This window comes from Cervus elaphus, chromosome 11 (genome assembly GCF_910594005.1).
Source record: "Cervus elaphus chromosome 11, mCerEla1.1, whole genome shotgun sequence".
NCBI lineage: Eukaryota > Metazoa > Chordata > Mammalia > Artiodactyla > Cervidae > Cervus > Cervus elaphus.
The window spans coordinates 9,639,232-9,666,801 of record NC_057825.1 but is presented as its reverse complement, the minus strand read 5'-3'; the positions used below and the strand labels follow the sequence as shown (position 1 = coordinate 9,666,801).

General features: G+C 49.2%; 1 protein-coding gene across 4 annotated transcripts in view; it reads left to right on the top strand.

Moving 5' to 3' along the window:
• The window catches only part of MVB12B (multivesicular body subunit 12B), a 189,245-nt gene that overhangs the window by 95,520 nt on the left and 66,155 nt on the right, over positions 1–27,570 (top strand). For all 4 annotated transcript variants that reach the window (XM_043916833.1, XM_043916831.1, XM_043916834.1 and 1 more), the window contains exon 7: positions 12,662–12,756. In XM_043916833.1, the coding sequence (XP_043772768.1) occupies positions 12,662–12,756 (95 nt within the window). The remainder of the gene's footprint in view (positions 1–12,661; positions 12,757–27,570) is intronic.

Genomic DNA, 27,570 nt, shown 5'->3' with positions numbered 1-27,570 from the left:
AATAGCTGACTCTATTTTAGTAGAACCTAGTTACAAGAAAATGCAGCATTTTCTCACCTCCCTGGGTCTGCACAGATCTGAATGGTAACGTAGGATCTCGGTCTGGAAGCACAGGGCACCTGGTGCAGAGAGTCTACCTGTGAAGTCTTGGAGGAGGCTGTGCATGCTGGCCAGGCCCTTCCAGCTGAAAATGATTCATTTTAATTACCTTCCTGGACTCTCCGTTACCTGAGCATATGGTCCTTAAGAAATCAGCTTCCCCAGACTGTCAGCGAGTGTGGGCAGTGGTCAGGGACCCTGGTTCTGACACCACTGACCAGCCTTGGAGAGCGGACGCTCGAGAAGGTGCTTATTAAAGTGCCAGCAGGTGCGGCCAAGGCCCCCCTTCCTGTGACTCCCTGGCCCCGCTTGTGCCAGGTGTTTTATAAGAGCCTTTTTCTTCATTAAATGGCATTCATTAAGCACGTCCTTACACCTGGCACAGAAGCTGTGTGTCACAGATGACTTCTTCCCAGTGGTGTTTTGCAGGAATAAAGTGGAATTTCATTTAGCCGTTTGCCGTGTTTCTTTTCCCCCTACCCGCCTTAACTCAATGACTGTGGCTTTTGCATACTACATTCCTCCTCCATCCCTACATTCTGTGACTTTCTTTTGCACATTATCTCTGGTCCCTGTCCCCCAGCAGCCACGTTAGCACCGAGTGCCGTGCAGGACGTTTCTGTAGACCCTAGCTCTTGCAGAATTCCCCTATTGTCTTTGTTTTCTGATAAAAAGGAAAATAATTTCTCATTGAAAAATTTAATATAAAATACATGAAAAGCAAGGGGAAAAAATCTTTGCTCTGACCTCAGACAGTGATTTGTGTCATCTACACCATGGGCATCATCCTGCCCCCCAGTCCTGCCATGAGCCCAGGGTCATTGCTGCTCTCAGCAGGCACGTCCTTCCAGGTCATTTTCATCCTGGGGCACGTGTGTATCTGTTGCCCGTAGGAAGATGTCATTCTTATAGTGGTTTTTGTATATGTAATTCTGCAATTTGGTTTTTGTTTTGTTCCCTTTTATTTCAACCTAACAACCATGTCTTTGAGATATGACCATGTTGACGTTCGTATAAAAACGTCCAGCTCATTCCTTCTCCTTGGTCTGTCCCGCTAGCATTGTATGTACACTTTCCCAGTTCCCTGCTCTTACAGACACCACCCCAAGGATCCAGTTTCTGTGTCTAGCTATAGCCAAGATCACTCTCCACATCCAACCTGTGCCCAAGTTCCTCACTTAGCATCATGTCATAAACACCATCCCCCAGTCCCACCCAGAAAACCTGTAAACATCATTTTAAGTCTGTAAAGTATTCTGACATCTCATAATGTTATTTCCAGTTTTTGAGTAGAGCATCGTAACTCAGAGCTGAATTTTGTAATTTGCCCCGTCAGGGTTCAGAGCCAAGCTCTGCCCCCTCAGGCCAGCTGCTGAACCTTTCTGAGACCTTCTGTCCGATAGAGATGATCTCAGCGCCTAGTCGTAGGATTCAAGCAGGATCACATGATGCCTGTGCAGGGTAAGCCCTGCGAAAATGTCAGTGAACGTTATTTTACTGTTTTTATCTTAAGTAAGTCATCTCTCATGTTTCAGATTGTTTCCTCAGGCTAGGTTTCCAGAGGGAGAGAATAAACACTGGTCTTTTTGTCCCATTACTTCCCCATTCTTTGGTTTTAATTTTGAATCACCTGGAGCATGTATTTCTTTCAGGGAAAGGGACATGATCTTCTTTGTTGTCATGTTCACATATAAAAGACAACCTGGGATTCAGAAATGTTTCATCTGTTCAGCATTCTTTCCCTTCCTAACTCTGTGGCTCCCTAGCCTTCAGCATGTCGTGTAACAGAAAAGGTGTGAGGTCACCATCAGTGTTTGCTGGGATTCATCGTGGGTCTCTGTTTACTGCCCTGTCAGAAATACTGTGAACCCCATTGGCTTCTTTATCTAGGTCTTTTTTTTTCTAAAATCAGGAAAGTGTTTTCAGCTTTGCTGGAATATACTAGATGCACAATAAAGTGCACATATTTAAAGTATAAGTTGAGCTTTGACATAGGTAGGTATACACCTGTGACACCATCACCAAAATCAGGATCGTGAATGTATCCACCACCCCCAAAAGTTTCTCTGTGCCCCTTTGTAATATATCCTGTCTCCTCAGCCAGCAACAGATCTTCTTTCTAACCCTATAGGTTAATTTGCATTTTCTAGAATTTTATACAAATGGAATCATACCATGTGGATTCTTTTTTGTCTTTCTTATTTTACTTCACATCATCATCCTGAGATCATCCATCTTACAGGTATCACTAGTTCCTTTTTGATTGCTGATAGTATCCATCATATGGCTGGACCACAATATGTTTATCCAGTCACTTGTTCCTGGACATTTGGCTTGTTCTTAGCTTTTCACTTTTACATATAAAGCTGCCCAGTACATGTGTATTGGAATCTTTGTAAAGTTATATGCTTTTGCTTCTCTTGAGTGAAAATCTATCCATGTAATGGCTGTCTTGTACCAAGGGTATGTTGAAGTTTTTAAGAAACTACAGACTGTTTTCTGAGGTGGTTGTACCATTTTACATTCCTACTAACAGTGCATAGGAGTTCTAATTGCTCCTTATCTTTGTCTACAATTGATATTGTTGGTCTGTTTAATTTTTGTCATTCTAAAAGATGTGTAGTAATGTCTCATTGTGGTTTCATCACTAGTGATGCTGAATATTTTTTCATGTACTGATTAACCATTTGTGTACTTTCTTTAGTGAAATGTCTGTCTAAATCATATGGTCTTTTTAGAACTGGCTTATTAGTCTTCTATTAGGCTGTAAGAGTTCTGCATATATCCTAGTTATAAGTCAGATGTGTGTTCGCAGATATGTTCTTTAGGTCTTTAGCTTGCCTTTCAATTTCTGTAATAGCACCTTCTGAATAACAAGAGTTTTAAGTATTGGTGAAGTCCTGTATATCAACTGAAAATAGTTTGTGCTCTTTTGTGTCCTGTGTAAGAAGTCTTTGCCAAACCTAAGTTCACAAAGATTTTTCTCCTGTCTTTTCTTTGACAAGAGGCCACTCTACACCTGGCCAGTCGAGATGTATTTAAATAAAAAGTATCAAATCCTGGGCCTGGACTTAATAATTTACACCTTCCTTTTTTATGGAATGGTTCTCTGAATCTCTTGGGTTTTTTTATGTATGTGTGTGGTGTGAGGTAAGTGTCAAGGTTCTTTTTTTTTTTTCTTTGCATGTGGCTATCCAGTTGTTCCAGCACCATTTGCTAAAAAGATTTCTGTTTCCCCACTGAATTGTCTTGGCACCTTTGTTGAAAATCCATTGGTCATGTATGTGTAGGTCTATTTTTGGACTCCCCATCTGCTCTATTGATCTGTATGTCTATGTTTATGCCAGTACCACACTGTCTTGATTACTGTAGCTTTACACTAAGTCTTGAAATCGGGATTTATTTAGCTCTGAGTCTCTGTATTGATTTTGCTTGGAATGTTGGCAGCCCTGTTGGCTTCCATATTTTGTTGATTGTTGGTTGGTTGGTTTTTAATCAGGCAGGTGCTCAACTTTTTTTTGGGGGGGGGTTGTCACTTTTAGTTGTCCTGATTTCTTTCTAACACCTAGAATGTTCAAGTTGGTCTTTGTTCTCCATATTTATCATATTTTCCTCATCATGATCATCTTTGTTTTCTTTCTTTCTCTGCATTCTGGACACTCAACGGGAGCAGGGATTTATCCATGATGCTGCTGATTTAGTTTTGAGGGGTTTTATTTCTTTATTATTTCTAATGCAGATAGCTTTTTCTGCATCCTACAGTAAACTTTTTTCCCAGAGGGTAATGTTCTTTTTCTCTGGCTGTGTGACACTTTTTTTTACAGGCCCTCACAAGGAGATGTATTTGTAGACTGGGTATTGGCCAAAGGACAGGCTGTGTGCGTGCCTCCTTCCCTCCCCTCATCTCTCCTGGGCACTCATGATTTGAATGATTCATCTTGTGACTCTTCATTACCTTTCTCTGTTCTCGTTAGCTTTTGTAGATCCTTGGTGACCGGAGGCTAGCTGGAGCTATCATTGACCCTACAAGTCATGTAGTCCTGGTGTGTTTTTAAGACATGTATCATTTTATCCTCCTAGTTTGAATTTTTTTTTCATTAAGTACTTTCAACTAGCAGTTCTTTATACCAGTGAAAGTGAGTAAGCAAATGGTATTTCTCATTATGGAGGAGATTGTTATTGTTGTTCAGTCACTCAGTTGTGTCCAGCTCTTTGCGACCCTATGGACCGCAGCACCCCAGGCTTCCCTGTCCCTCTCTCTCCCAGAGTTTGCTCAAACTTACGTCCATTGGGGGAAATGCTGTTTAAAAATCTGGAGTAGCCTGTCATTCTGACTCAGGAGGCTTAGGTCTGGGGAACATTCTGACCCAGAGGTTGTACAACCAGACCTCTGCCTCCGCCCCACTGGCTGGATGTTGAGTCTTCTGTACAGTTAAGGTTAACACATTATCCCCTATTAGTAGTTTTCAAGCCTTTTGGTCTAGGACGTTTGTTTGTTTGTTTTGATGTGGACCATTTTTAAAGCTTATTGAATTTGTTACAATATTGCTTCTGTTCTTTATGTTCTGGGTTTTTGGTTTTGTTTTTTTTTTTGGCCTTGAGGCATGTGGAATCTTGGCTCCCTGATGAGGGATCAAATCTGCACCCCCTGCATTGGAAGGTGAAGTCTTAACCATTGGACCGCCAAAGAAGTCCCAAGGTCTTAAAAACTGAGGATTCCCTCTTGCTGGGGAAAAACAAATTGAGAATTAAGACTAAGTTTTGTTTATGCAGGTTATATTTATCTATATTTATTGTTGTCATTATTTAGTTGGTATGTCATGTCCGACTCTTTTGCGACTTGATGCACTGTAATCCACCAGGCTCCTCTGTCCATGGGTTTCTCCAGGCAAGAATACTGGAGTGGGTTGCCGTTTCCTTCTCCAGGGGATCTTCCCAACCCAGAGATCGAACCTGCATCTCCTGCATTGCAGGCACATTCTTTACCACTGAGTCACTAGAGAAGCCTTGTCTATATTTACCTTATAAAAATTAAAATTCAGAAAAATGTAAAACATGAGACTACCTATGCAAACATCAGAGCAATGACAGCCTCACGAGTCACACAGCTTCTGGAAGTTTTTTCTGCCTACTTGTGAGGATGGAAAAGGAAACGGCAACCCAGTCCAGTACTCTTGCCTGGAAAGTCCCATGGATGGAGAAGCCTGGTAGTCCATGGAGTCACAAAGAGTCGGACATGACTGAGCAACTTCACTTTCACTTTCACTTTGTGAGGATGAACGGGTGGAAAAGACCAGTGATGTCATGTTATTATGAAAGTAGCGGTGACCCGATGGACTCCCTGAGTCTGAGGAGCCCCCTGAGGTTCCTAGAGCACACTCAGAAAACTGCTGTCGGAAGGCAGTCTTAGTTTAAAATGCAGCAGAAAACAATGGCAGTTGTGATTCTAACACCACAGAGCGCGTTGGTTGCGAGGGTGCGTGTCAGGGCTGGGACATAAAAGTAGCATCCATCTCTAACCACAGGGCCACCTCTGCCGTTCCAGCAGCCTCCGGCCCCTCGGCCGTGGCCTCTGACGGTCTGAGCGGAGAGCGGGCATCGTGGCTGCCTGGGCAGGGCCATCTTCATTACATGTGGCCACTGGGTTCAGAAGATTAATAGCAACATTTTAAAAATTCACACAGACCTGGAATCAGCACGAGAAAATACAGATTTAAATTAACAAGGAAAAAGCAGAATCCCATCAAAGGAAATAAATCGTACTGGCAACTATTGTCACATAATAAAATGTATTCTATAACTGAAGGGCTTTTATATGGAGCTGTCTGCGGCTTAGTGGCCATGTTAATTGAATAAGGTGCCAAAGACTGACTTGGGGGAGAAAAATGAAATTTCCCTCAGCCTCTATTTAGCAGGAGTTGTTGTCGACAGCATGTGCGATGCTCACCTGTTTGTTACAGAACATCCAGGGCCCCTGAAGATGGACATGATGGCTCTCGGGGTGCGCCCAGTCTCCTCTGGGCTGTCCCAGGGGCAGGGGCAGGGGCAGAGAGCTTGGTAAAGCTCCCCTAGGATTCAGGGGCTGTTCTAGTTGGAATTCTCCAGTGACCGAACAGATTTTTGGAATCATGATCCATCATTTGAGTCAAGAGGCAGAAATTGTTGACCTCTAATGGTCAGTGCCCTGTGCCAACCTGCTGGGGATGATAGGTGCCCCCTGAGACAGAGCCATTTGTTCTAGGGTTTACTTCTCTTTGGTCTGCTGGTAATCTTTATGAACGCACTTAAAATCAAAAATATACTCCTCTAGATCAACACAGAGTGGTCTGGAGGGATCACAGAGTGATCAACAACGTTGAAATGACTCCAAGTGAAACTGGGGTCCATGGGCGCCCCAGCCAGCTTCATGTTCACCTGAGCGTTTAGTGCCATGATCTATTGAAGTGTCTGGCTCTTTCTTTTTTTCTTTCTTTCTTTCTTTCCTTCTTTCTTTCTTTCCTTCTTTCCTTTCTTTCCTTTCTTTCTTTCCTTTCTTTCTTTCCTCCTCCAGTAACCCCCAGTGTCATAAGTTGGGCATTACTTCAATCTCATTAGACAATCAGGTTATGGAAAATAAGCCAAAGAGTGTTGGGTTAACTGAGTACAATTCCAAGTGTAAAAATAAGGGTTTTATATTTTTTTTCTCAGTAGATGGCTATGGTAATGGGCATGGGCCCAGGCTATTAGTCTTCTAAAATATTTCAAGTGACTAAAACATTTTATCAGATGGCTGTACAATAATTTTTTAAGTAGTCCCCTATTTGATCTCTAATTTGACTCAAGTTTCTCGGCTTTATAAGCAGTGCCAAGATGAATATAATTTTTGTTTGCATAAAAATATTCATGAATCAGAACTAGTCACATTTTCCAAACTGTTAACCAACCTAGCCACAGGGTTGAAAAGACGAGTGGGAAGCCCTCCCCAGTGATCTCTAATTGCAGGTCAGAGTTAGATTCATTCATTCTTTCAGCAGCATTGGGTGATCTTGTCGGGTTCTCCCTAATGCTTTTTTAAATGCCCACTGTGTGCCAGCTACTGTTGTAGACACTGAGGATGCAACCAAGGGCCCTTGGTTGTCCACGTCTGTATGTAGCTCTTCCCTTGTTACCGGGTTAGACTGACTGTGACCGGTCGTCAGGGTCACTGAGCTAGTAAGTGGCATAGAGGTTGGGTCCCTGGCACCATCACTTTCCCAGGTGGACCCCAGTTTCCTGGTTGAGTGATCTCAGCCTGTGTACGGATGGTGAAGATGGTCCATCAGGGTGACTCTGAGATGCTGATGGTGACCCCCAGGGGACTCATGGACCTTGTCATGAATTCTAGCTCACTGTCTGTCGGCTTTGCCTTGGAGGGCCTATAAGTGATTGTTCCTACCTAAAAAGCTTGCTGAGAGGATCTGGCAGGTGATGTCCATGCAGGAACCCAGCCCAGTGCCTGGCAGGTGGGCGCCCACCAGACACCGAGGAGTTAAGACTCATTGCGCTCTGAGGATGTGGTAGAAAGCACCACTGAGATCATGTTCTGGTGGCATATAAGCAAATCAACAGTCCTACAGAGCCGGAAGGGCTGTGCAGAAAGGGGAAGGTGATGAGGGGAGTGACCCAGGGGCCCGGTTTCAGATCAGCCTGGAAGTGAGGATGGGCAGGACTGGCCCAGTGGTCAGCTGAACCTCAGAGCGCAACGTTCAATTTAAACCACAGGTGCCCTGTCCCCTCAGCCTGAACTGTCCACTCTCATTAACAGGAGGCCCTGATGTGCCTCCTATCCCCGTGTCCCTTCCTCCCCATGTCCAGTAACCAGAGAAGTGACGATGCCAAAGCAACTGTTTGTTGTGTGGGGTCTCCTCCCTTCAGCCCTCTCTGGCCGGGGGTCTTCCCGCTGCTCAGATTGCTGCTGTACACCCCCACCACCACCCCATCATCAGCCGCCAGAGCTGAAGCTTTTGGTGACTTGGCTTCAGTTGACTTGAATTCTCTTGGAATTTCCCACCTAACTGCATCAGCCCCACATTGTCTGTCTGTCGTATAATGATCAGAACCTTTTCTTTCCTTTTTTTCCCTTGTGAATTCCTGGTCACTGCCACCACTGACTTCTTACGTCTGACTTGTTTTCCTCTGTAGTGACGGGGTGTGTGGGGTATTGGGTCTCCTAGAGACCCCTGAGTCTAACTGAGCAAGCCCACAGGCAGAAATGCAAAAGCAGAGGCAACAGGAGTTCCTGTCCAAAAAGACACAGGGGTTTTAGTGGAGTCGGTTCAGCAGTCTTAATTGTTCAGTGACCGTCTGCCCTGGGGAAGAACCTGTCCTAGAAAATGGGGTACCAACTTGATGAGAGTTGGCCCTGCCCTTGAGGTGTCTTGGGACAACCGGGGTGAGAGAGGACATACAGACACCCATTCCCACCCAGGAAGGGTTTTTATCAAACGAGGATGCTCAGATGGAGTCTCGAAGGACCAACAGGTGTTTGGAGAAGAGGTGAGGAGCAGGTGGAGACCGTAGGAGGGAGCAGAGTGGATGAAGGATCAGGCTGAAGCAGACCCAGAGAATCACAAGACTTTTCACGCTTCCTGGTAGAGGCAGGAGTGTCTGGAGAGGGGGCTGGTGTGTGAGGACGGCTCAGACCAGGGCACAGGTGGCGGTCAGGCTGCCCAGGGAAAGTTCGTGGAGCGAGAAGAGAGCTATACCAGAACTTCTGCAAGCAGCAGCCCCGCAAAGTGGAGGAGAAGCGAGCGGGGGCCAGCTGCGAGGGAGGAAGAGAGCCAGGTCCCAGGGTGTGGGCGGGGGGGAAGGGAGGTGCGGTCTGCAGGGTGGGGTCAGCCAGGCAAGATCTGATGTGGTCGAAAGGCAGGAAGGTTTGGATGGGGATGTCCTCGTGGATGATGGGGCAGCTGTGGAGCCAGGCAGCTTGGTTCTCTGATCTATGCTTCTTAAGTTCTGTGGGTCATAGAATCCCCCTGGAACTGTCCATTTAGAGGATCACAGCAGGAGATTTGGGTAGGAAGCACTGAGTCTGCACACAGTAGGTGCTGCATAACTGCTTGCAGTTCCATGATCATCCCCATCTTCCCGTCTACAGTACATCTCAGTTTTTCCCTATCACTTTCCCACAGGGAGATAATCTTTTAAAGTTGTTAACTGGAGCTTATCCCTTCTCAGCTTAAAAAACCCTTCAGGATAAAGGTAGAACTTGTGCGAGGACCTGCGTGCAGTGACCCTAAAGCGCTTTCTCCAGCCAAGTCCCCCACCGTCCCCCAGGCCTTCAGACCCTAGCCACCCCACCTCCTTCCAAGCCCCCCCACCCCCAGCCAGACCTCCTGCTGCTTAGGAGTTACCCCAGAGCCCCTCCTTGCCCCCCATCCCCAGCTCCCAGTGGGAACAGCACTTCCTGGGGGAGCCCGGAGAGTCTTCCTGTTCACGCCACACCAGCCACGGCTCCTATAACCTGGTGGACCTGTTCCTGTCTCCTCCTACAGGGTTTGGTTCAGTCCAGTCGCTCAGTCGTGTCCGACTCTTTGCAACCTTGTGGACTGCAGCACGCCAGGCCTCCCTGTCCATCACCAACTCCCGGAGTTTACTCAAACTCATGTCCATTGAGTCAGTGATGCCTTCCAACCATCTCATCCTCTGTCATCCCCTTCTCCTCTTGCCTTCAATCTTTCCCAGCATCAGGGTCTTTTCAAATGAGTCAGCTCTTCACATCAGGTGGCCAAAGCCTTGGAGTTTCAGCTTCAACATCAGTCCTTCCAGAGAATATTCAGGACTGATTTCCTTTAGGATGGACTGGTTGGATCTCCTTGTAGTCCAAGGGACTTTCAAGAGTCTTCTCCAACACCACAGTTTAAAAGCATCCATTCTCGGCGCTCAGCTTTGTTTATAGCCCAACTCTCACGTCCATAACATGACTACTGGAAAAACCATAGCCTTGACGAGACGGACCTTTGTTGGCAAAGTAATGTCTCTGCTTTTTAATATGCTGTCTAGGTTAGTCATAACTTTTCTTCCAGGGAGTAAGCGTCTTTTAATTTCATGGCTGCGGTCACCATCTGCGATGGGGGAGCTCTGCAAAAGCAGGGCCCTGCCTGTTCTGCCACCCTGAGTCCCCCCTCCCCAGGTCTGGGTTGACTGGGCCAGGGCTCCCTTGGCCATCTCTGACAGCCGTCTGGCTGATCTGGCTCTGTCTTCTCAGCCAAAGAGGAGGCTCCCCCCACATGCTGTCACCCAGGTCAGCCTTTCGTCTGAGGTTCCGCCAACACCTGCCTCCTCTGCAAGCCTGCTGGAGCACTGCCGCACTGTGCCAGCATTTTGTGTCCTTAGGTGGGGCATACCTTCTTAGGGCTTTCGGGGCTCAGCGGTCTCAGGGCACGGCAGTGCTGAAGCTCAGTTCTTCCCCAGCTCCTGGAAAAGCCCTCAGGGTACAGTGGGTGCAGCGCTGGCACGTGGGGCACACCACGAGTGTGCATCACACAGGCCCCCGTTCTGGGGGGCCCCACACTGGATTCAAGGCTCTGCTGTTGCCATCTTGAAATGCTTAAAGATATTCCACCCAGGTCCCCACATTTTCACTCTACACCAGGCCGGGTTCCTGCCTTGCAGGGCCGGTATGCAGAGCCAGGAGAGACCCCGGGGATCTGTAGACCCCGAGGCCCCCGCTCAGGGCCAGCCAACCCTCTCTGTAGGGCTGCCTGTCATTGTTTTAGCTCTGCTCAACCACAACCACAGTCAGTAATTTATTCTTCTGTTTGCTTAGCTCTGCTGACTGAGTGCTGTGGTCGGAGGCATCGATCACCTGCTTCAACCCTCTGCAGCTCTCCTCCCCCTCCCAGGGTTCCCAAAGCAGCCCATCCTCAGAGTCACTGCTGGCCTGGTTCCAGGGATTTCTGGGCTACACCCCCTACCCTGCCTCAGGCCTCTGAACAGACTCCCCAGGTCGGGGAGCTGAGTTTGTTGTTAGCGAGCTCCCAGGTGCCTCGAGCACTGCCTCTGCGCTCCAGTGGGCAGAACAGAGTTCGAGAACCTTCATCCAAGCAGATAGATCCCAAAGTCCATAGTTTGGCTTCTGGCATCCTTTCCAGTCTGGCTGTGGCTTTGTTTCCCACTCTAGCCCTGCAGCAGAGTGGCCCCCTGACTGCCTGTACATAGGTTAGGTCCTGTCTCCTCCTGTAACCCACATCCAACTCGGAGGGGCTGTCACCAGAAGCCCTGTGCCCCCGCTTTCAGGCTGAGTGCACGGATTTTATCCTCCTTGGAGCACATCTCCTGGTGCACCCCAGTTTGTTGCAGCCCCTCTGTCCCCTGTAGCCTGGAGCTCCTTGTGGGAAGAGCTCGTCTCTGCATCCCCCTTTCATCAGGAAGGAGCCGGCAGTGCGAGTTTACAGCACACGCATCCCAGCGACCTGTGGACACTCCCCTCACGTGATGTGTCACTGGTTCCCCCCCCCCCCGCCTGCGCCCAGCAAGGCCCCACCGCCTGCTCCAGCGGCCGGCCCAACGGCACCAGTGTTCACCATCAGGGCTCACCCCACAGCTCAGCCACCTCACTTACAGCCCGTGGCTCTCCTCCTGGCCCCGTGGGAACAGGCCCCACCCAGAGAGCCTGCCTCCCAGAGCTGTTCTAGAAGACTACACGTTTGTTGTATAAAAAGGGCCGCGTGTGGAACGTCAGCTTCCTTATGTGATCTGTACCCTCCGTCCCAGTCTCTCCTGTTTGGGGAACGACTGAGTGCCTGGAGCTCAAGCCACTGAGCAACATCAAACCGGCCCCAGTCGTACCATGAAGGGGTGACTGTGTCCCGCAGACCTGTTGGGTTTTAAATGTCTTTCCTATTATCGTTGTCTTCTCAGCATTCACTAAAAGGCAGCTGATAACCACACCAAATGGATTATGCGCTTTGAACGAGGACACACTTAGGCTCTGGGCATTGTGAGCCTTAATGGCCAACACATGCGCCATAAAAGACGCACTGGGTCAATCGATGGTGCTTTCTGGGCATCTGCAGTGTGCTCCCACCTGAGGGGGACGTGTGCCGCTCACAGCAGTTCAGAGGAACATGCTATTCTGATTCTCAGTGGGCCTTATTTCCTGGGCTCACCTGGTAATAACCCCTAACATCTTCCTTCACCAAGTGCTTCCTGGGACAGGCGTGGAAGCCACTGGGTGGATAACAGGACCAAGACGACGGGACAGACCGAGGCTTGTGTTCAGAGCTGAGCATCCTGGTCCCCTTGGCGCGCTTTGCCCAGTGAGCAGAGATCAGGGTTAAGTCACCCACCTCCTCCAGGCACCTGGGACATCACGTAAGGCTTGGGAAACCCTTTCTTCCTCTTGGATGTCCTTGCCCGTAGGGAAAAGGTAGCTGCTGGTGTCCAAAACCTTCTCAACTCCTAGGGGCACTCGAGCTGCTTGGGTAGACAGAGGCCTGCCGTGCTGTGCGCTGTGGGCTGATGGTGGCGCCTGGGCTTTCTGAGCCTTGGGGACTGCACCATGCTCCCAGTAACCTCCTTTTTTCTCCTCTGTCCTCCTCAGGCACATCTCTCTCACGCTCCCCGCTACCTTCCGAGGCAGGAACAGCACTCGGGCTGACTATGAATACCAGCACTCCAATCTCTATGCCATCTCAGGTAGGTGGGCCCCCGCCAAGGGCCAGCGAGCACCTCTGTGTCCCGGGCATCACCCGCCACTGTGCGTCTCACTGGTCGCTCTCCCCCTGCAAGGGGCCTGCTCCCCACAGGGCCCAGGCCTCCCCGTTCCTCCGTGTCGCCGCAGCATGTAGTGACGGGCCAGATCCTCAGCATGTTTTGAAACTAATGATGAAAAACAGTGTGTGGCTTTCGCAAGCTTGAAGGGAGGTTTCTGGAGAATAGTGACCACATTGTTCACCTGCCAGGTCCAAGCCAGGTTCCCCACAGGAACCGGGGACCGTGCAGACCTGAGGCCCATTGCCGCCTGCCCTCCTGTCCACGTCTGTCCTCACCTCTCATTTCTCAAGACCAGGTTTGCAACCAGAGGGTACACGGGCAGCCTCCCCCCAACCCACCACCCCCACCTCTGTCATATGAGTCTGTGATTTCCGAACTCAGCCTTGAAATGGATAGTGTTACCTTGGCAGGAATTTCGTCAGTCCCAGTTTTCTTTTTCACCTTCACCCAGAGAGGGAAAAACTTACAAAGCCTTATTACGGAATTGAGATTCATTAGGTGGCGGGCAGTGCAGGTGACTTGCTAAGAGTTGAGGAAACCCACGAACTTGACTCCGATTATACGGGGGCCTCCAGTCGGGGGCCTTAGTGTATCAGGGGGAAATGGCACATTGGTGCCACTTACCAGAGCATGCCCCTAATGGTGAGTGACATTTTGAACACGGGAACATGGCATGCATTCATGTACCATAATGAACTGGTTATTTGAAAGGTAATCTTTTTTTCTAAAAATTGCAACTTCAGGGTACTAAATAGATGAACTAGAACAATGGTATAATTCGTGTCAGTATTAGTTTTTCTTGTTATGATCGCTCCCTAATAGGTTTGGAAGGATAAGCAAAGGCCAGTTGTTCCATTTCTGGGTGGCACTCCTGCCGGGAAAGGGGAGCGACAGGGAGGTCCCCATAGCCCTCGTCCTGGCCCCACGCCGGCAGCCGAGTCCCCAAGGGGAGCAGGCGCGTGTTGTCTGAGAGCAGCGTCTCCAGGGAGAATTTCTTCTGTGCTCTGGCTATTTCAGCAGAGTCGACAAGGAGCATAACAAGTGTGGAAAGATGACCTATTTTGTAGAAAAGCTGAATATTTCCCCAGATGCTTAGTGGCAGAGTGGTGCAAAACAGGCCTGTGAAATCCAGCGGGGTGAAATCCCGCTCCAAATGCACATATAGGCGGCTCAACCAAAGCAGATGCCTTTTCCCCCCTCCAGCTTGCAAATCTTTTTCCAGCCACAGGGTCTGGCTGCCCCCACCTCACCTGGGTTCTCTGATGGCTTTCCCAGCTGTTGACATTTCTGCAGAGAAGGGCCCACAAAGTGAAGTCTCTGGTTTGGCAGGAATGTTCCTGTCTGCCCCTGGACCACTGCTTCCTCGCCCCGCAGCTTTGATGAGGTGTTGTCTGGGTTCATTTCAGCTGTTAGTTTAGCAGTACCGAGGTAACAGTCTCAAGACACAGGGGAAGCCATTCAGGAACTTCCTGTTACATTTATGTAAGTGGCAGTCAATTGGATTTTATCTTCCAAACAGAGGTAGTTTAGGCCACAGCCCACAGCAGCAGGCAGCTCAGGCCTCCTCAGCGGCTGCAGGCCCCAAATTGCTCCGCCAGGGTCCAGGATTGCTTCATTGTGAGGCTGCCAGGCATGCCCCGCAGGGCCCTCTGGCTCCGTAAGGCCTGCAAGCTCAGCACTGGGCAACCATGGTGCAGCTGGGAAGCCTGCCCGCCCACCAGCAGCCTGCCTGCGAGCCGATCTGGCTAGAGGGAAGCAGAGACACCCTCCCCCCGTCACCCCCCGTTCCAACAGTGTTTGGCACCGAATGGCACGTCTCAGTTTGGTATTGCAAAGTTAAGGTTTCAAAGGTTTATTCCAGAAACAGTCAAGGTAACGGGTGCCCCAGGCCCAGCCTGTGCCCGTCGCCTGCTGCCATGATGGCTGATGCTCTGCTGGTAATGGATTGAAGCACCACGCTGTTCTCCTTCCAAACCAGCCCTGCACACATTGGCTGCAGACCTCAGGCCCTGAGCCTTTGGTGCAAACTCCTGGTCTGCTCTGGTTCTTTCCTGAAAACACTTGATTACCGCTCCCTTCATGTGCAGTCCCTTCTTAAGATAAGTAGATTTCCAAACAAGGTAATTAGAAATTTGAAAAGCAGCCCACGTTTCATTTGTACATGAGGTTATTAAAGTAATATTTACTTTTGCATATTTTCCCAAGGGTGTACCTGTTACGATCTCCCCTCTGTACTTTCACTGAGACAGTTCATCTGTGTCCTGCCTGCAGCGGGAATGACACTGCTGGGGGGTCTGGTGCAGACCATGTGTAGCTCTGTCCCCAGTACACAGAGGTGCCCCTGAAACACTGTGAGAGAAGGGAGGGAGGAAGAAAAGCTTTTCTCCCATGTCTACCTTGCCCAGGAATACCCTTTATGACATCTCAAGGGCGAGCATCCCAAATGCTATTTGAGCCCTCCAGCAGCTGGGGCCACCACCTCCGAGCAGCCCAGCCCATTTCCGCAAGGTCCTCCTGTGTTCAGCCATGCTGTCTCGCTGTACATTCATATCCGCCCAGTCATTTGGGGTACCACGCATCCCATCAGCAATGCGTGCCAACTATTCTCCACCATCCAGTCCGTGGGTAGCTGTCTCCTCCCCACAGAATTGGGGTGAGGAACTTCTACAGGCTCTGTGCTAAAATCCTGAGATGCTTACTCCTTTCTCTGCCAGCTATTACCCTCATCAGAATGGCCACGAAGCACAACTTTGATCCTCACACTTCCTCTTCCAGGAATTTCCTCTGGAAAATGCTTACAGATGTGCAAAAAAAAAAAAAAAAGATTTATCCGCAAGGGCGAGCACTACTGCTTTTTAAATGTAATAACTCAAAAAAAGAGGTGGGGGGTGGATATCCTAAATGTCTAAAACAAAGGCAAGTCGGTTAAATTATGAAACCTCCATACAGTGGCCTTAACTTCTCAAAGCATCAAACAAATTTTTTATTTAGATAAAAAGGTGTGCGTGAATACTGCTAAGTGACAACCAGTGTGTGCAGTGTGATCTCATTTTAAGGGATATATCCACAGGCCTGGAAACGTAGGTGTTCCAGCACCAAGATGTTCACAGTGGTTTTCACTGGGTTTTCCAGCTCTTCTTTTTGTTTCTTTGCAGTGTCTCACTTTTCTATGATAACACATGTTACTCCCATAATAAGAAAAAATACAGGCTTGAGGTTAATTCAGCACACTCTTGGGAAGCTTCCCAAGTGGCCACCGTCTTTTCTGAGGGTTCACAAGCTTTCCTCTGAGTGCTTCACAAGGACTTCCCTGTGGCTCAGATGGTAAAGAATCTGCCTGCAATTCAGGAGAACCTGGGTTCAATCCTTGGGTTGGGAAGATCCCCTGGAGAAGGGAATGGTAATGCACTCCAGTTTTCTTGCCTGGAGAATCAGTCCCATGCACAGAGGAGCCTGGTGGGCTACAGTCCATGGGATCACAGAGTCAGACACGACTGAGCAACTAACATTCTCTCTGACTCATACTGTGCTTTCGAATTCTAATGGAAATCACTTCCAGACCACAGATCAATAGCTTCTTATTGTCCCTTTTTATGGACGTGATTGTTTTCTGTTGTTCAGTCCCCTGGACCCTCCTGTCCACTGATGTTCCTCAGAGATCACTGACCATCCTCTGCATCTGCATCTTCTGGCCCTCCAGTCCCCACCTGAGCCCGAAAGCACCTGGACATGCCTGCTGTCACCTCACCTTTCTTGCTCCTCAAATCCCCCATCACCATGTTATTCACTCTCTAGGGTTTGAGGATGGTTTTCCTTGAAAGAGTAGATGAAGTAAAATGGTGGGTGCCTGGTGTGGCCCACTTTGTAACCCGCCTATATTAGGGTCGGCAAACCACTTTTTAAACTGGTCTCACTTGTGACCAGTGGCCGCTGGCAGGCGCATGCTTTCCTGATCGTGTTCTCACTGCTGTGTCTCCCTCGGTTAGATGCCCTTGAGGTCTTGTCCCCCGGGAGGACCCTCTTCAAGGCCGTGTTGATTTCTCTACATTCTGTCCCAGAGCCCCAGCTCCTGAGTTTCCTTGTCAGAACTTCGAGTGACTTAGTTTTCTTTTAAAGAACATCTTCTTGCTCCTGAAAATCTTCTATTTTGGTCCCAGGTGATGGGGTCCTCCCCTCCTCTTTTTTTTTCTTATTTTTTTTTTTAGATGTTTAGATGTCTGAGCACTTATTCATTTCTCTTCCACTTATTCGAGAAAGATTTAAGGTAACTCTGAAAACACATGTAGCAAAGTGAAAATGGAAGGGGAAGAGCAGAAGTGAATGAAAATATGGGATAGCAGAGTAGGGTGCAGCCGTGGGTGAAGTTTTGCGTGAAGGGGAGATTCCAGGTTTGGTCTGGAGTGAGCAGTCTTTTTATAGACAACATAGAAACAAGCCAGTTGTTTGGGAAGAACATTAACTATTCCCTTTATGAATTCTTCCTCACAGAAAGGGCCCTGTAAGGTGCTGGAAACAACAGAAGAGCTGCTTTTCAGTGAGCTTGATAAGTATAGATTGTGACCTACTCATGTTTGAAACCCTAAATGTTTGGAAGTTGAATGCAGTAATTTCTTTTTTTTTTTTTTTTAACTATGCCAAGTCTTCATTGCTGCACACCCACTTTCTCTAGTTGAGCAGGGGCTACTCTAGTTGCCGTTCCCAGGCTTCTCATTACAGTGGCTCCTCTTGTTGCAGAGGACGGGCTCTAGGGCACACAGACCTCAGTCATCCTGGTGCAAGCGCCCAGTGGCTCCGAGGCACGTGGGGTCTTCCCTGACCAGGGATCGAACCAGTGTCCCCTGCATGGGCGGGGGAGTTCTTAACCACAGGACCACCAGGGAAGCCCGCCTGAGATGTTTCTTAAGAAACGTCCTTGTGCTGGGCATCAGACCAGGGGCTGGAGACCTGGGGGATGTCAGGAAAGAGGAGCTCCCTGACGTCCTGTCCATCTTGAGGGCCTCCTGTGCCAGGGGTCCCTATAACCAGCGGCTCAGTTCAGAGACCCCAGGATTGTTTTTTCCAACCTAGGAATGTCCCATCAGTTTCATGGCAGGTTTTACTTCATGAACAGGGAAACGACACTGTAACGTTCTTTTGTTTTTGTGGTGGTTATAATTCCCAAAGAACTTATTTTTTTCTCAACATAGTCATATAAAATAGTAAAATAAAGCAGATGCATATTAAAACCAGCACGTAATAAAGCCAAAGCTCTCAAACTCAGACAGCCCACAGTTTCAGGGTGAGCCACACGCAGAAATGCGTGGAGGCCATGCGGCGCGGGGAAGCACCTTTTAGTGCCTGACATCTTCATCTGTCCATCAGCACCAGGCCGACCACGTCATGTATTTTGCACGTCGTCACTTTTGAGAGTGAAAGGGGCATGGAGCTGCCCCAGGACAGAGCCAGAGAACCCCAGCCGACCGTGGCCAACTGGGGGTGTGTTCACCCTGCCTTGAGCTCTTCTGGGTTTTTAAGGGTTTTTTTTTTCCTTTTTGGTTTTCTTTTTGATTGCTGGAAAAGCCAGCTTATTGCCCTCCACAGCTGTTCCCTCTTAAAAACCAGTCCGTTTTCAAGATGTTTGACATCAGGAAGCATTGAGCATGGACAAGCCCGAGTCCATCAGCAGGCAGTGTAGCCATGACCCTCATTCAGAGAGAAGGGGGATTTTACCTGAAACACAGAACCCGATACCAGCTGTGTGACTCTGACATCAGACCAGGAAAGCGCAAAGCAATTAAAAATAATTAATGATTTCTGAATATCAGCCTTCTCCATGCAGTTTTAATCTAGTCCTCATTTAAATTGGAAGACGGACATTTAATTATCAGTATTATGAAATTCATGATTTATATATTTCATCCAACTGGATAAAATTTCTGCCACCGGCTCTTCATCTTATTATGAAAAGAAAAAGAATCTGTGTGTTTTTACAATGTGATCCTTTAAAAACTCACCTATAGCATACCAAACAATTACGAATGTATTTTCCTTTCATTTTTAGTGATTGCATTATTTCTGTCTTTTAATTAGGAGAAGAAAATCTCACCAGGAAAGTCAGAAATAAACTTGATACTTTAATGACCATAAAGCAATGCCAGGTGGGAAAACGACCCAAAGGCTAAAACAATCGGGCTCATGAGAAATGAGAAATGCCCTTCTTTTCTGTGTAAGGGGTTCTGACCGACAGCCGTCCACATGCCATGTTTATGCTGCAGAGTTTGCGTGTGTTTGTGTGTGTGTGTGGCTCCACTTTCCCCACGTGTGTGGGTGAGTGCCAGCCTGCAGGTGGGTTCACAACCTCAAAGCTGAGGAAGGGCCGCCAGCTTCCAGCCGGAGCCCCAGAGTAAACGCTGGTTGCCCTTCTGCGTTCACAGGCACCTCTGCGGCCTGTGAATTAATGGACATGTTCTTGCGGCTTCTGTGGCCTTGAACTTCAGACCTCCCCTTGCCCGCCCTCCCCCCCCACAACCCGCCTCTTTTCCTGTATCCTCCACTGAGGATTTCAGACTCACCTAGGACTGCTCGGAGTGGTGGGGGGTGAGCTGGAGGGAGGGGAGGCAGGGAACCAAGGGAGGAACATGGGTTTGACGCGGCCGTAGATAATAGCATATGGGGAAGATTCCTCAGTGGAGTGAAAAAAAAAATTTATTTATAATGTGCTCAAATCAAGGAGGAAATAAGTCATTTTAAAGGCATATAAATTTTTATCATCCCCTCTAACAGCCATGGCGTCCCTTGTCTATCCATCTCTTCCTGTCCCGACAACAAAACCGAGCACAAAGGGAACTTGGAGAAGAGAAGGCAGAACCGAACGGGCGCGGGCGGGGACTTGCTCGCGCCGTGTATCTGTACATCCTGATGCAAAGGTGCCGGTGACAGGTGGCCAGGTTTGCTCTGTACACAAGCATGTGTGTGCTGTCAGGCACTCACACGCTGCCTTGTTGCGATTGATGAATTGCCTGCTTTCTTGATTAAACCTTCCGTCACTTAAGAAACAAAAAGCCTGTGTTTAGATGGCAGAGTGGGACACGTCAAAAAAATCTGTCTCCTTTACCTTTGTGCAGATGTTGGGCACAGACTGTAACATGTATTATTAAAATGAATGTGGCATTTACTGTGCATTATTCCTTTCCTGGGAGAAAGGACTGTAAATTATATGCTAATAATAAGCTTTAACCCTTTCGAAATGCAAAAGATTTAAGAGTGCAAATATTCATGTAGGCCCGGCTAATTGGACGTGCTCTCATACACCCAACCGTGGTTGCTGTGTCACCAGAGTTAATGAACTGCGTGTGCGGGCGGACACCCAGGGCGCTTGGGGAGCTCTGGCCTCCTGGAGGGGCTGTGCTCTGTAGGCGCCTCTGCTAGGATTTTGCAGAGAGAGACCCCGAAACCCCTCGGCTGGGCTCTGGGTCACCCTGCTGACGGATGAGGTCCAGAGCCTCGTCCATTTCCCCCGGCGCATCTTCTGGACCCGAGCGTCAGGCGTGGTCCTCTGTGCTGTGCGTCCCCGCCTACAGGGCCGGCTGGGCTCGGGCCTGGCAGTACCAGCTGTTGGTGCTCGCACCTCCTTGACCTGGCTTATCAGTCCCCAGTCCAGTTGCCCAGGTGGCAGACTGACGTCCCCGAAGCACACCTCGTGAGATCATGTTCACGCCAGTCCCAGCCCACTGCCGACTGCGTTCACGCGTACCTCTCCTGCCCAGAGTGGGGGCTGTCGATGGCCAATCTCTACCTGTCCGGAGTCTCTTCCTCCGGGCCCCCGCAGCCCAGGTAGCTCCCAGTGTCCTCACCATTGTGTCTTTCTGTGCACCTGTCCCTGCCGGTCCCGTGGCCCGACGGCCCCTCGGTCTCCTCTGCTGACCCATCCTTGAAGGCCTGCTTCCACACTGCCTCTGCCACGAGCTTTGTCTGATTCCCTCCCAGTTGGGGTGCTGGTTTCCTCCCCCTCGGCTTTGTGTTGGAGCGATTTCACCTGTGAGCACGCTCAGACGGCAGAGGCTGTGTTTAGAAGAGAGGATGAAGCCTGTCTTCACTCCTTTTTGAGTCATTCAGGATGTTATTAAAGGAGGAGAGAAAAGAACGACTGTTCACTTCTCTCTTCATTCAGCAGACAGCGCTGCCGTGTGCCAGGCCCCGTGTCCCCTCTTCCAGGGCAGCGGGAAGATTCAGCATGTGACTGACGGGGCATTTGGGGTCAGAAGCGCATGCGGCCATCGCACAGAGCCACCATGAATGGCCGCACAGGTTGTGCACTGAACAACCCACACAGTTGGTTCCCAGGTAGAGCTGTGCAAGGGCCCTGAGTTATGTGACCTTGGGCAAGTCACTTGATGCTAGTTATTCACCCCTCCCTGGTGGTTCAGATGGTAAGGAATCTGCCCACAATGCAGGAGACCTGGGTTCGATCTCTGGGTCAGGAAGCGCCCCTGGAGAAGGAAATGGCAACCCACTCCAGTATTCTTGCCTGGAGAATCCCCAAGGACAGAGAAGCCTGGCAGTTACAGTCCACGGGGTCACAGAGAGCTGGACACGACTGAGTGACTAACACTTTCACTTTTGAGATAATGCAGTAACTGCCTGTTGCCTTCCCAGTTGTTGTTACGAGGGTCCAGGGTGTGTAAGAGTATTTCATAAATCGGGAAGCAATGCAGGAATGTCACTCCTCTCGTTGCTCATCTCCCCTGCTGGAGCTCAGAGGTTTGTTGAGAATTATCACCCAGAGGACACTGGCTCATCTTCTCAGTCCTGCGCTCCGTTGTGTGATTTTATACAGAAGATTTCTTCTCAGCAGTCGGCGTGCTCTGCGTGCTCAGGGAAGCCATCTTCCTGGGGCCAGAGAAGCTTGCAGGAAAGGCTCTGGCGGGGCTCAGCTGGGCACCACCCAGAAAGGAGACGTCCTGTCACATGTCGTCACTTGGACGTGGGCTGCTTCACGTGGCCAGCGGCCCACAAGCCCTTTCTCGGGAAAGTGACAGGATGCTGTTGTGGGGGCAGGAAGGGAAGACGCGTTTGGCAGAATGAGCCAGCAACCTCCATAAACTCTTCCAACGCGCCTCTGGTTTTTCGGAGGAAAAGTGCTTGCGGCGGGGGTTTGGGGTGGGGGGGTGGGTGTGCCGCTTTCGTCTCCCAAGTTTTCATTTCTGCTTTTCCTGTGCTCCCCCGGCAGGAGAAAGTTAAGACTTTTTCCAGTTTCGTCATGGTGAAAAATAAAAATATAATGAGGTGACAGATACTTGAGTGTTCTTAAAAGATGGCCACCCCCTGCTGTGCCTTCGTTCTCCATATTTTTCTTTCAAGCGTGGCAGAGAGTAGGCGGCGTTGGTTTAATGGGCCACGTCCCCCTTCCTCTTAAATCCTTGAGTGAGGCAGCTGAGAGGCGGTGGGAAGAGCCCAGACAGGAGCCAGAAGGCTGGGTGCAGTGAAGTTTCTGCCACTTACCAGCCCCGTGACGTCAGGCATGGCATCAAACCTTTCTGGACCTGATGCCCCGGTCTCTCGACATCAGTAATTGCAATAAAAATGTTAATTATTCAAGTGTAGCAATAGTTCAGCTCATGTTTTTTGGAAGCATCCTCTGTGTCGGCCATTATCTGGCACCTAAGGGAGCAGCGATAACACCTCCAGGGGCTAGGGCCGTGTGGGAAGGAGCTTGTGTGGTTTTCACATTGGGATACCCGAAACATTACCAGCAAATGCGAACTTACTCCCTCCACGCTTCAGAGAAATTCCATCCAAACACTGTCTTGACCATAAAGGTCCCACACATGGACAGAGAAAAACCATCTCTCTGACACCTTTCTCTCCGCATGTGTATCTTCTTTGTCTAGTTTTTAAGCAGAAATATGTCTCCATTTCCCCATCATAATTCACTTCCTGGCAGGCAGCGTGACTGGGGTCCTTTCTGAAGGCCTACCCAGAAAGGGCTACCCAGCTGGCACTAGTGGTAAAGAATCCTCCCACCCAAGCAGGAAAATATAAGTGACCCAGGTTCCATCCATGGGTCAGGAAGATCCCCTGGAGAAGGAAATAGCAACCCACTCCAGTATTCTCACCTGGAGAATTCCTTGGACAGAGGAGCCTGCCGTCTGTAGGGTCGCAAAGAGTCGGACACGACTGAAGCGACTTAGCGTGCAGCCGGAGAAATGCTGAAAACAAATGGAAGACACTCAATCTCAGCTCTTCATCTGCTCTTAGCACGTCTTCAGAGGTTTTCTCTGGAGTGGGTGAAGTCATCAGGGTTACCAAACACTCCTGTCTAGGAGCAGCTTATATCAAACTAGCCTTTTGTTTCTCTTTATACCTCTGTCTGTCTCTGTCTTGCAGTAACAGACTATCAACTGAGAGGGAAAAAAATGATATAATTAAGGTAACTTCTTTAAGCACATTTCAGGAGCTGAAGTTGTTTTTGCTTTTATTAAAATGGATCACTTTAATTTATTTTAATAAATCTAACCTTCCTCTAGACTTACCATGTACAAAACTCTGTAGTAAGGCCTTCCCATGCATTTTGTTATTTAATCCCAGCAAATCCTTACCAAGAACCTTACAGAAAACCTTTGGGGTTTGCACTGTTACTGCTATGATCTCTGTTTTACAGATAGAGCGGCCAGTATTGCTGAGTCCCCATGTTCAAGCCGTGCTCAAGGCCTTAGAGAATAAATACCTGTAATAATAATGAAAGTGAAAGTGCAAGTTGCTCAGTGGTGTCCGGCTGAGTACAGTCCATGGAATTCTCCAGGCCAGAATACTGGCGTGGGTAGCCTTTCCCTTCTCCAGGGGATCTTCCCAACCCAGGGATTGAACCAAGGTCTCCTGCATTGCAGGCAGATTCTGTACATTAATATGACAATAATAATAAATATTGTGCAGGTGGAGAAACTGAGGTTTGAGAGTGGTTTACCCATAGTTAGCAGTGCTAGTCAGCGGAAGGGCTGACATTCAAGCCTGTCCAGCCCCTAAGCTCCCTGCCACTACCCTGGGGACCACTCCTGCTAGCTGGGGACCCTGCCCCTCCCTGAGTCAAGTGAAGTTGGAAGGACACACACACCCAGAGTGGCTCACAGGAGGACTCGGTCTCAGTGTTGCTTAATCTCAGGTGGCCCCTGGACCATCGTCTCTGGGACCTCGTCATAGTGAGGCCTTCCATGCTTGACTGATGATGCCCTCCCCCACCCCCGCATCCTCAGGGCACCTCCAGGGGTAAGTGTGGCTCCTGCTGGGCAGAACAGTGCAGAGCTGAGCACACAGCCCCTCTTGTAAAGCTGAGTGGCCTTAGGCAAGAGCCTTCACCTTTCTGGGCCTTAGTTTCCTCGTCTGTCAAATGGGAACAGCAATGGTTTGCAGTGAGGGTTAGAACCGAGCCTGGCACATAGGAGGTGCTGTGGGGTGTCCTTATGATTGTAATTATCCCACAGCTTTTCCTCTGCCCCTTCTCAGATCCTTTCCAGACCAGCAAGAGCAATATTCCAGATGCTTCAAGGAACCTCCCCGCCATCAGCAGGCAAGGCTACTGCTGGTCCTGCTGTTGGAAACCTCTGTCTGGGGTTGGGGGAGCTCTGGACACCTGGGTGTCCCCTTGCCATGGTCTTCCATCAGCCCCGTGGTGACAGTGGCCGGCCCAGACACACCTTCTCCCGTCTTGGGACTGAACTGTAGGCGTCTTCCCCCACCCCAGCTCTCTGAGCCCTGCCGTGGGCAGGGCTCCTGTGCGAACTGACACTCACCGTAGTGCCACCTGCTCTGAAGCTTCACCCTCCAGGTTGGGCTTCCTAAGGTGCCAGCCTCTCCCGAGGTGACTGAGCCATCCCAGACCCTGTGTGACCCTGTGTGCTCCTGGTCCCAGCTCCCCTCCTGCCGGCTCCACTGCCCGAGTTCTGCCGCCTGTGTGGCCCCGCTTCCAGGCTGCAGCCTGGCTGACCTACCTCAGTGGTCCTCAGGGATCAGCTGCCAGCTGGGCGTCTGTAGACTCCTGATGACTGAGTGAGTAATGACGGGGGTGTTGGTAGAACTCGGGGAGTGGCTGGACGGCTGCACAGGAACCCGTGATGAGACGGGAAGTTTTCTCTGTCCCCCACACAGGACATGAGGATGGGTGCTTTTAACTGCTAGCCTCAGGACCAAAGAGTTCTGATCTGTTCTGTAGCAACGAAGCCACCTTTCCCGTGGACAGAATACCTGCATCCATCCGTTGTCGTGCATTTGGCGTCCGTGTCCTGAATACCCAGTACTTTTTTTTCCCATCTGTTTATAAATGGCCAGTGACGGTCTTAACCTGTTTATGTTTAAAGAACAGACTTCATTGCTCCAGCCTAGAGTTGGGATGGGGTGTATTTATCACATGTCCCAGAGAACGCGGGGCCCTCAGTCCTCAGATTTGTCTTTCGATTGTCTCCTAGACAATGAGTGATGCAGAGCTCTCAGCCAAGGTTGAGATCCTTTGTTAGCGAGCGGTTTCTCGCGCCTGGCTTGTTTTATAGCGTGAACGATCTGATGATCCACCGGCGAGGTGACATCCATAATTTTGAATGAGAGAGCAAAGCTTGCCTCGTCGGCCCTAAGCATCGCTCCTGGTGACACGCTTAGAAGTACTTAATCGCTTGCTACCTGGAGGCAATAAACGCACCCATCTTTCTGTTCCATTGCCTCCTGTGTTTACCTTATATATGCCCTGGGCTAACAGAATGCCAGTGTCACTCCTGTCAGAGGGTCCCTTGGCTTGTGAATTACACAGCCGCCTCTCACTGTTCTTCTGGCCAAAGGTGGTTGGGCCTCTCGTAGGCCCAGCGTGGGCACCTTCTTTGGCGATAAGCCTCTTGGCTGTTGATGCTGCTTGTAAACTTTGCTGTCTGATTGGTTTTCCCGGTTCTGAGAAGGGTGACCTGTTCTTGGTTGTAACGTCTCGTTCAGTGCTCAGTTCTCCACTGGAGTCCACGGTCTGTCCTGGGAGGTTAGGACCACAAGTCTCACACCCAGGCAGCCCAGCCTGCAGGAGGTGCTCTGAGATCCTCATTGTTGGATTGATTCTTGAGACCCACCCTTTGTATCCGCCCTCTCCCACTTCATGACTTTGGACAGTTTATGTAACCTTTCAGTCATTTCCTCGTCTAAAACTTGAGGATTAGGGATAATGTATGTGAAGTGCTTTGTACTGAGCAGGCCCCCCAGAAGTGGTAGCTCGAGTGACTGTCATAGACCCTGGCATTTCCAGGGAGCACGGGTCATATTTCCCCCTGAAGTAGGACCCCCACCCCCACCCCACCTAAAATGCAGTCAGGAGGGGGGCTTAGGTCCACTAAGGCAGGGCCGGAGGGGGGCTCACAGGTTGGAGCCTGCCCAGGTCAGCCTGAGCCTCCACCCTAGTTTAGCAGTCTGTAATTGCTTGAGATACAAGTTTGTTAGTGGGTGAAACAGTTTTAAAGAAAACTTCTCAGCATTTAAATCAGCCTCCGGTTTCCTCCTTCCCTTCTCCTTGAATCATCTCTGGACTGAGAAAGGAGCATTACCTGTTCTCTCGAAACAGTTTGACTCCTTTCTTCTTTGTCTTTTGGCTTTCTTTCCTGCCCCTCCCATCCCAGGACCCTTGCCCCAGAGCCCTTACAGACCTGTGAGCCGAGGCTTGGTCTCAGGATTTGTCGAGAGTCCCACCACCCACCGGGCACATCCTGAAGGCTCCCTCATGTTCCAGGGCAGCCACCGGGCCAGTGGGACTCCAAGGCCTGTGCCAAAGGCTGGCTTGGCAGCCATGGGACACACCGTGCACTGAAGACCATCTTTCTTGGGGTTTGGGAGAGTAGTTTAAGCAACTTTCTGAGACATTCCCATCTTAGGAAAGGATGCCAGACTATCTGTCAATGCTGAGGGATTGCTTCTTTCTTCAGACTACTCTTTTAAAAAAGATATTGTACCTTTTATTTGGATTTAATGAGGACAGACATTTTAATCAGAGGTTAGTCATTTATTTTTGCAAACTATTGTTTTGATTCATCATTTTTGCAGATAATTAAATGGTTCAGTTGGCACAGTGTGTGTACTTTATTAAACAGGTAATTTTGGGGGGGGGGGGAAAGAGAGAGATGCTGTTTTTTGGATCACTGCACAAGAATTGCTTTTATCTTCATCTCTGAGCATAGTTTCTGGTTGTGTTGCCAGGAGGTTCTCTCAGCTTCAAGCGTTTGGTGTCCTCTCTGGTTTGGGGGGTGCTTGCCCTGGGATGATTGGGGTATAAACTGCTATGCCCTTTGAACTGGGAGATGAAGAAATCCTGTGCTGTTACCTTTCAGAAAGTCTCCAAGGTTTTAATTGGATTGGGGGAGAAGAGCCTACAAGTTATGAACTTTGCAGAGCAGCAGTTCTTATGCTAAAAACAGATTAATTGTAGCCCTCGCAGGGGGTGGAGTTTAAAAGTCAATTACTACTTGTCCTATTATAATTTATACACCTAAGATTTGAAAAAGTCTGTCACTTGGTGCAAAAATGAAAAGGTTACGTGTACTAGTGTGAGTATTCCCGTGACTTTTCATTTGTAAATGCTTTAGCTACACGCATCTGTATGTAGGCAGCTTGTAGGTGCAGAGCTCCAATATTATTGCAGCTTAGAGCAGGGTTCCTCAGGAAGAGTAACCTTTAAGATTTCATTCTTTGAATCCATAATGGCTTGGAACTTGGTCCTTTGTCTGGCAATTCACTCCATTTGTA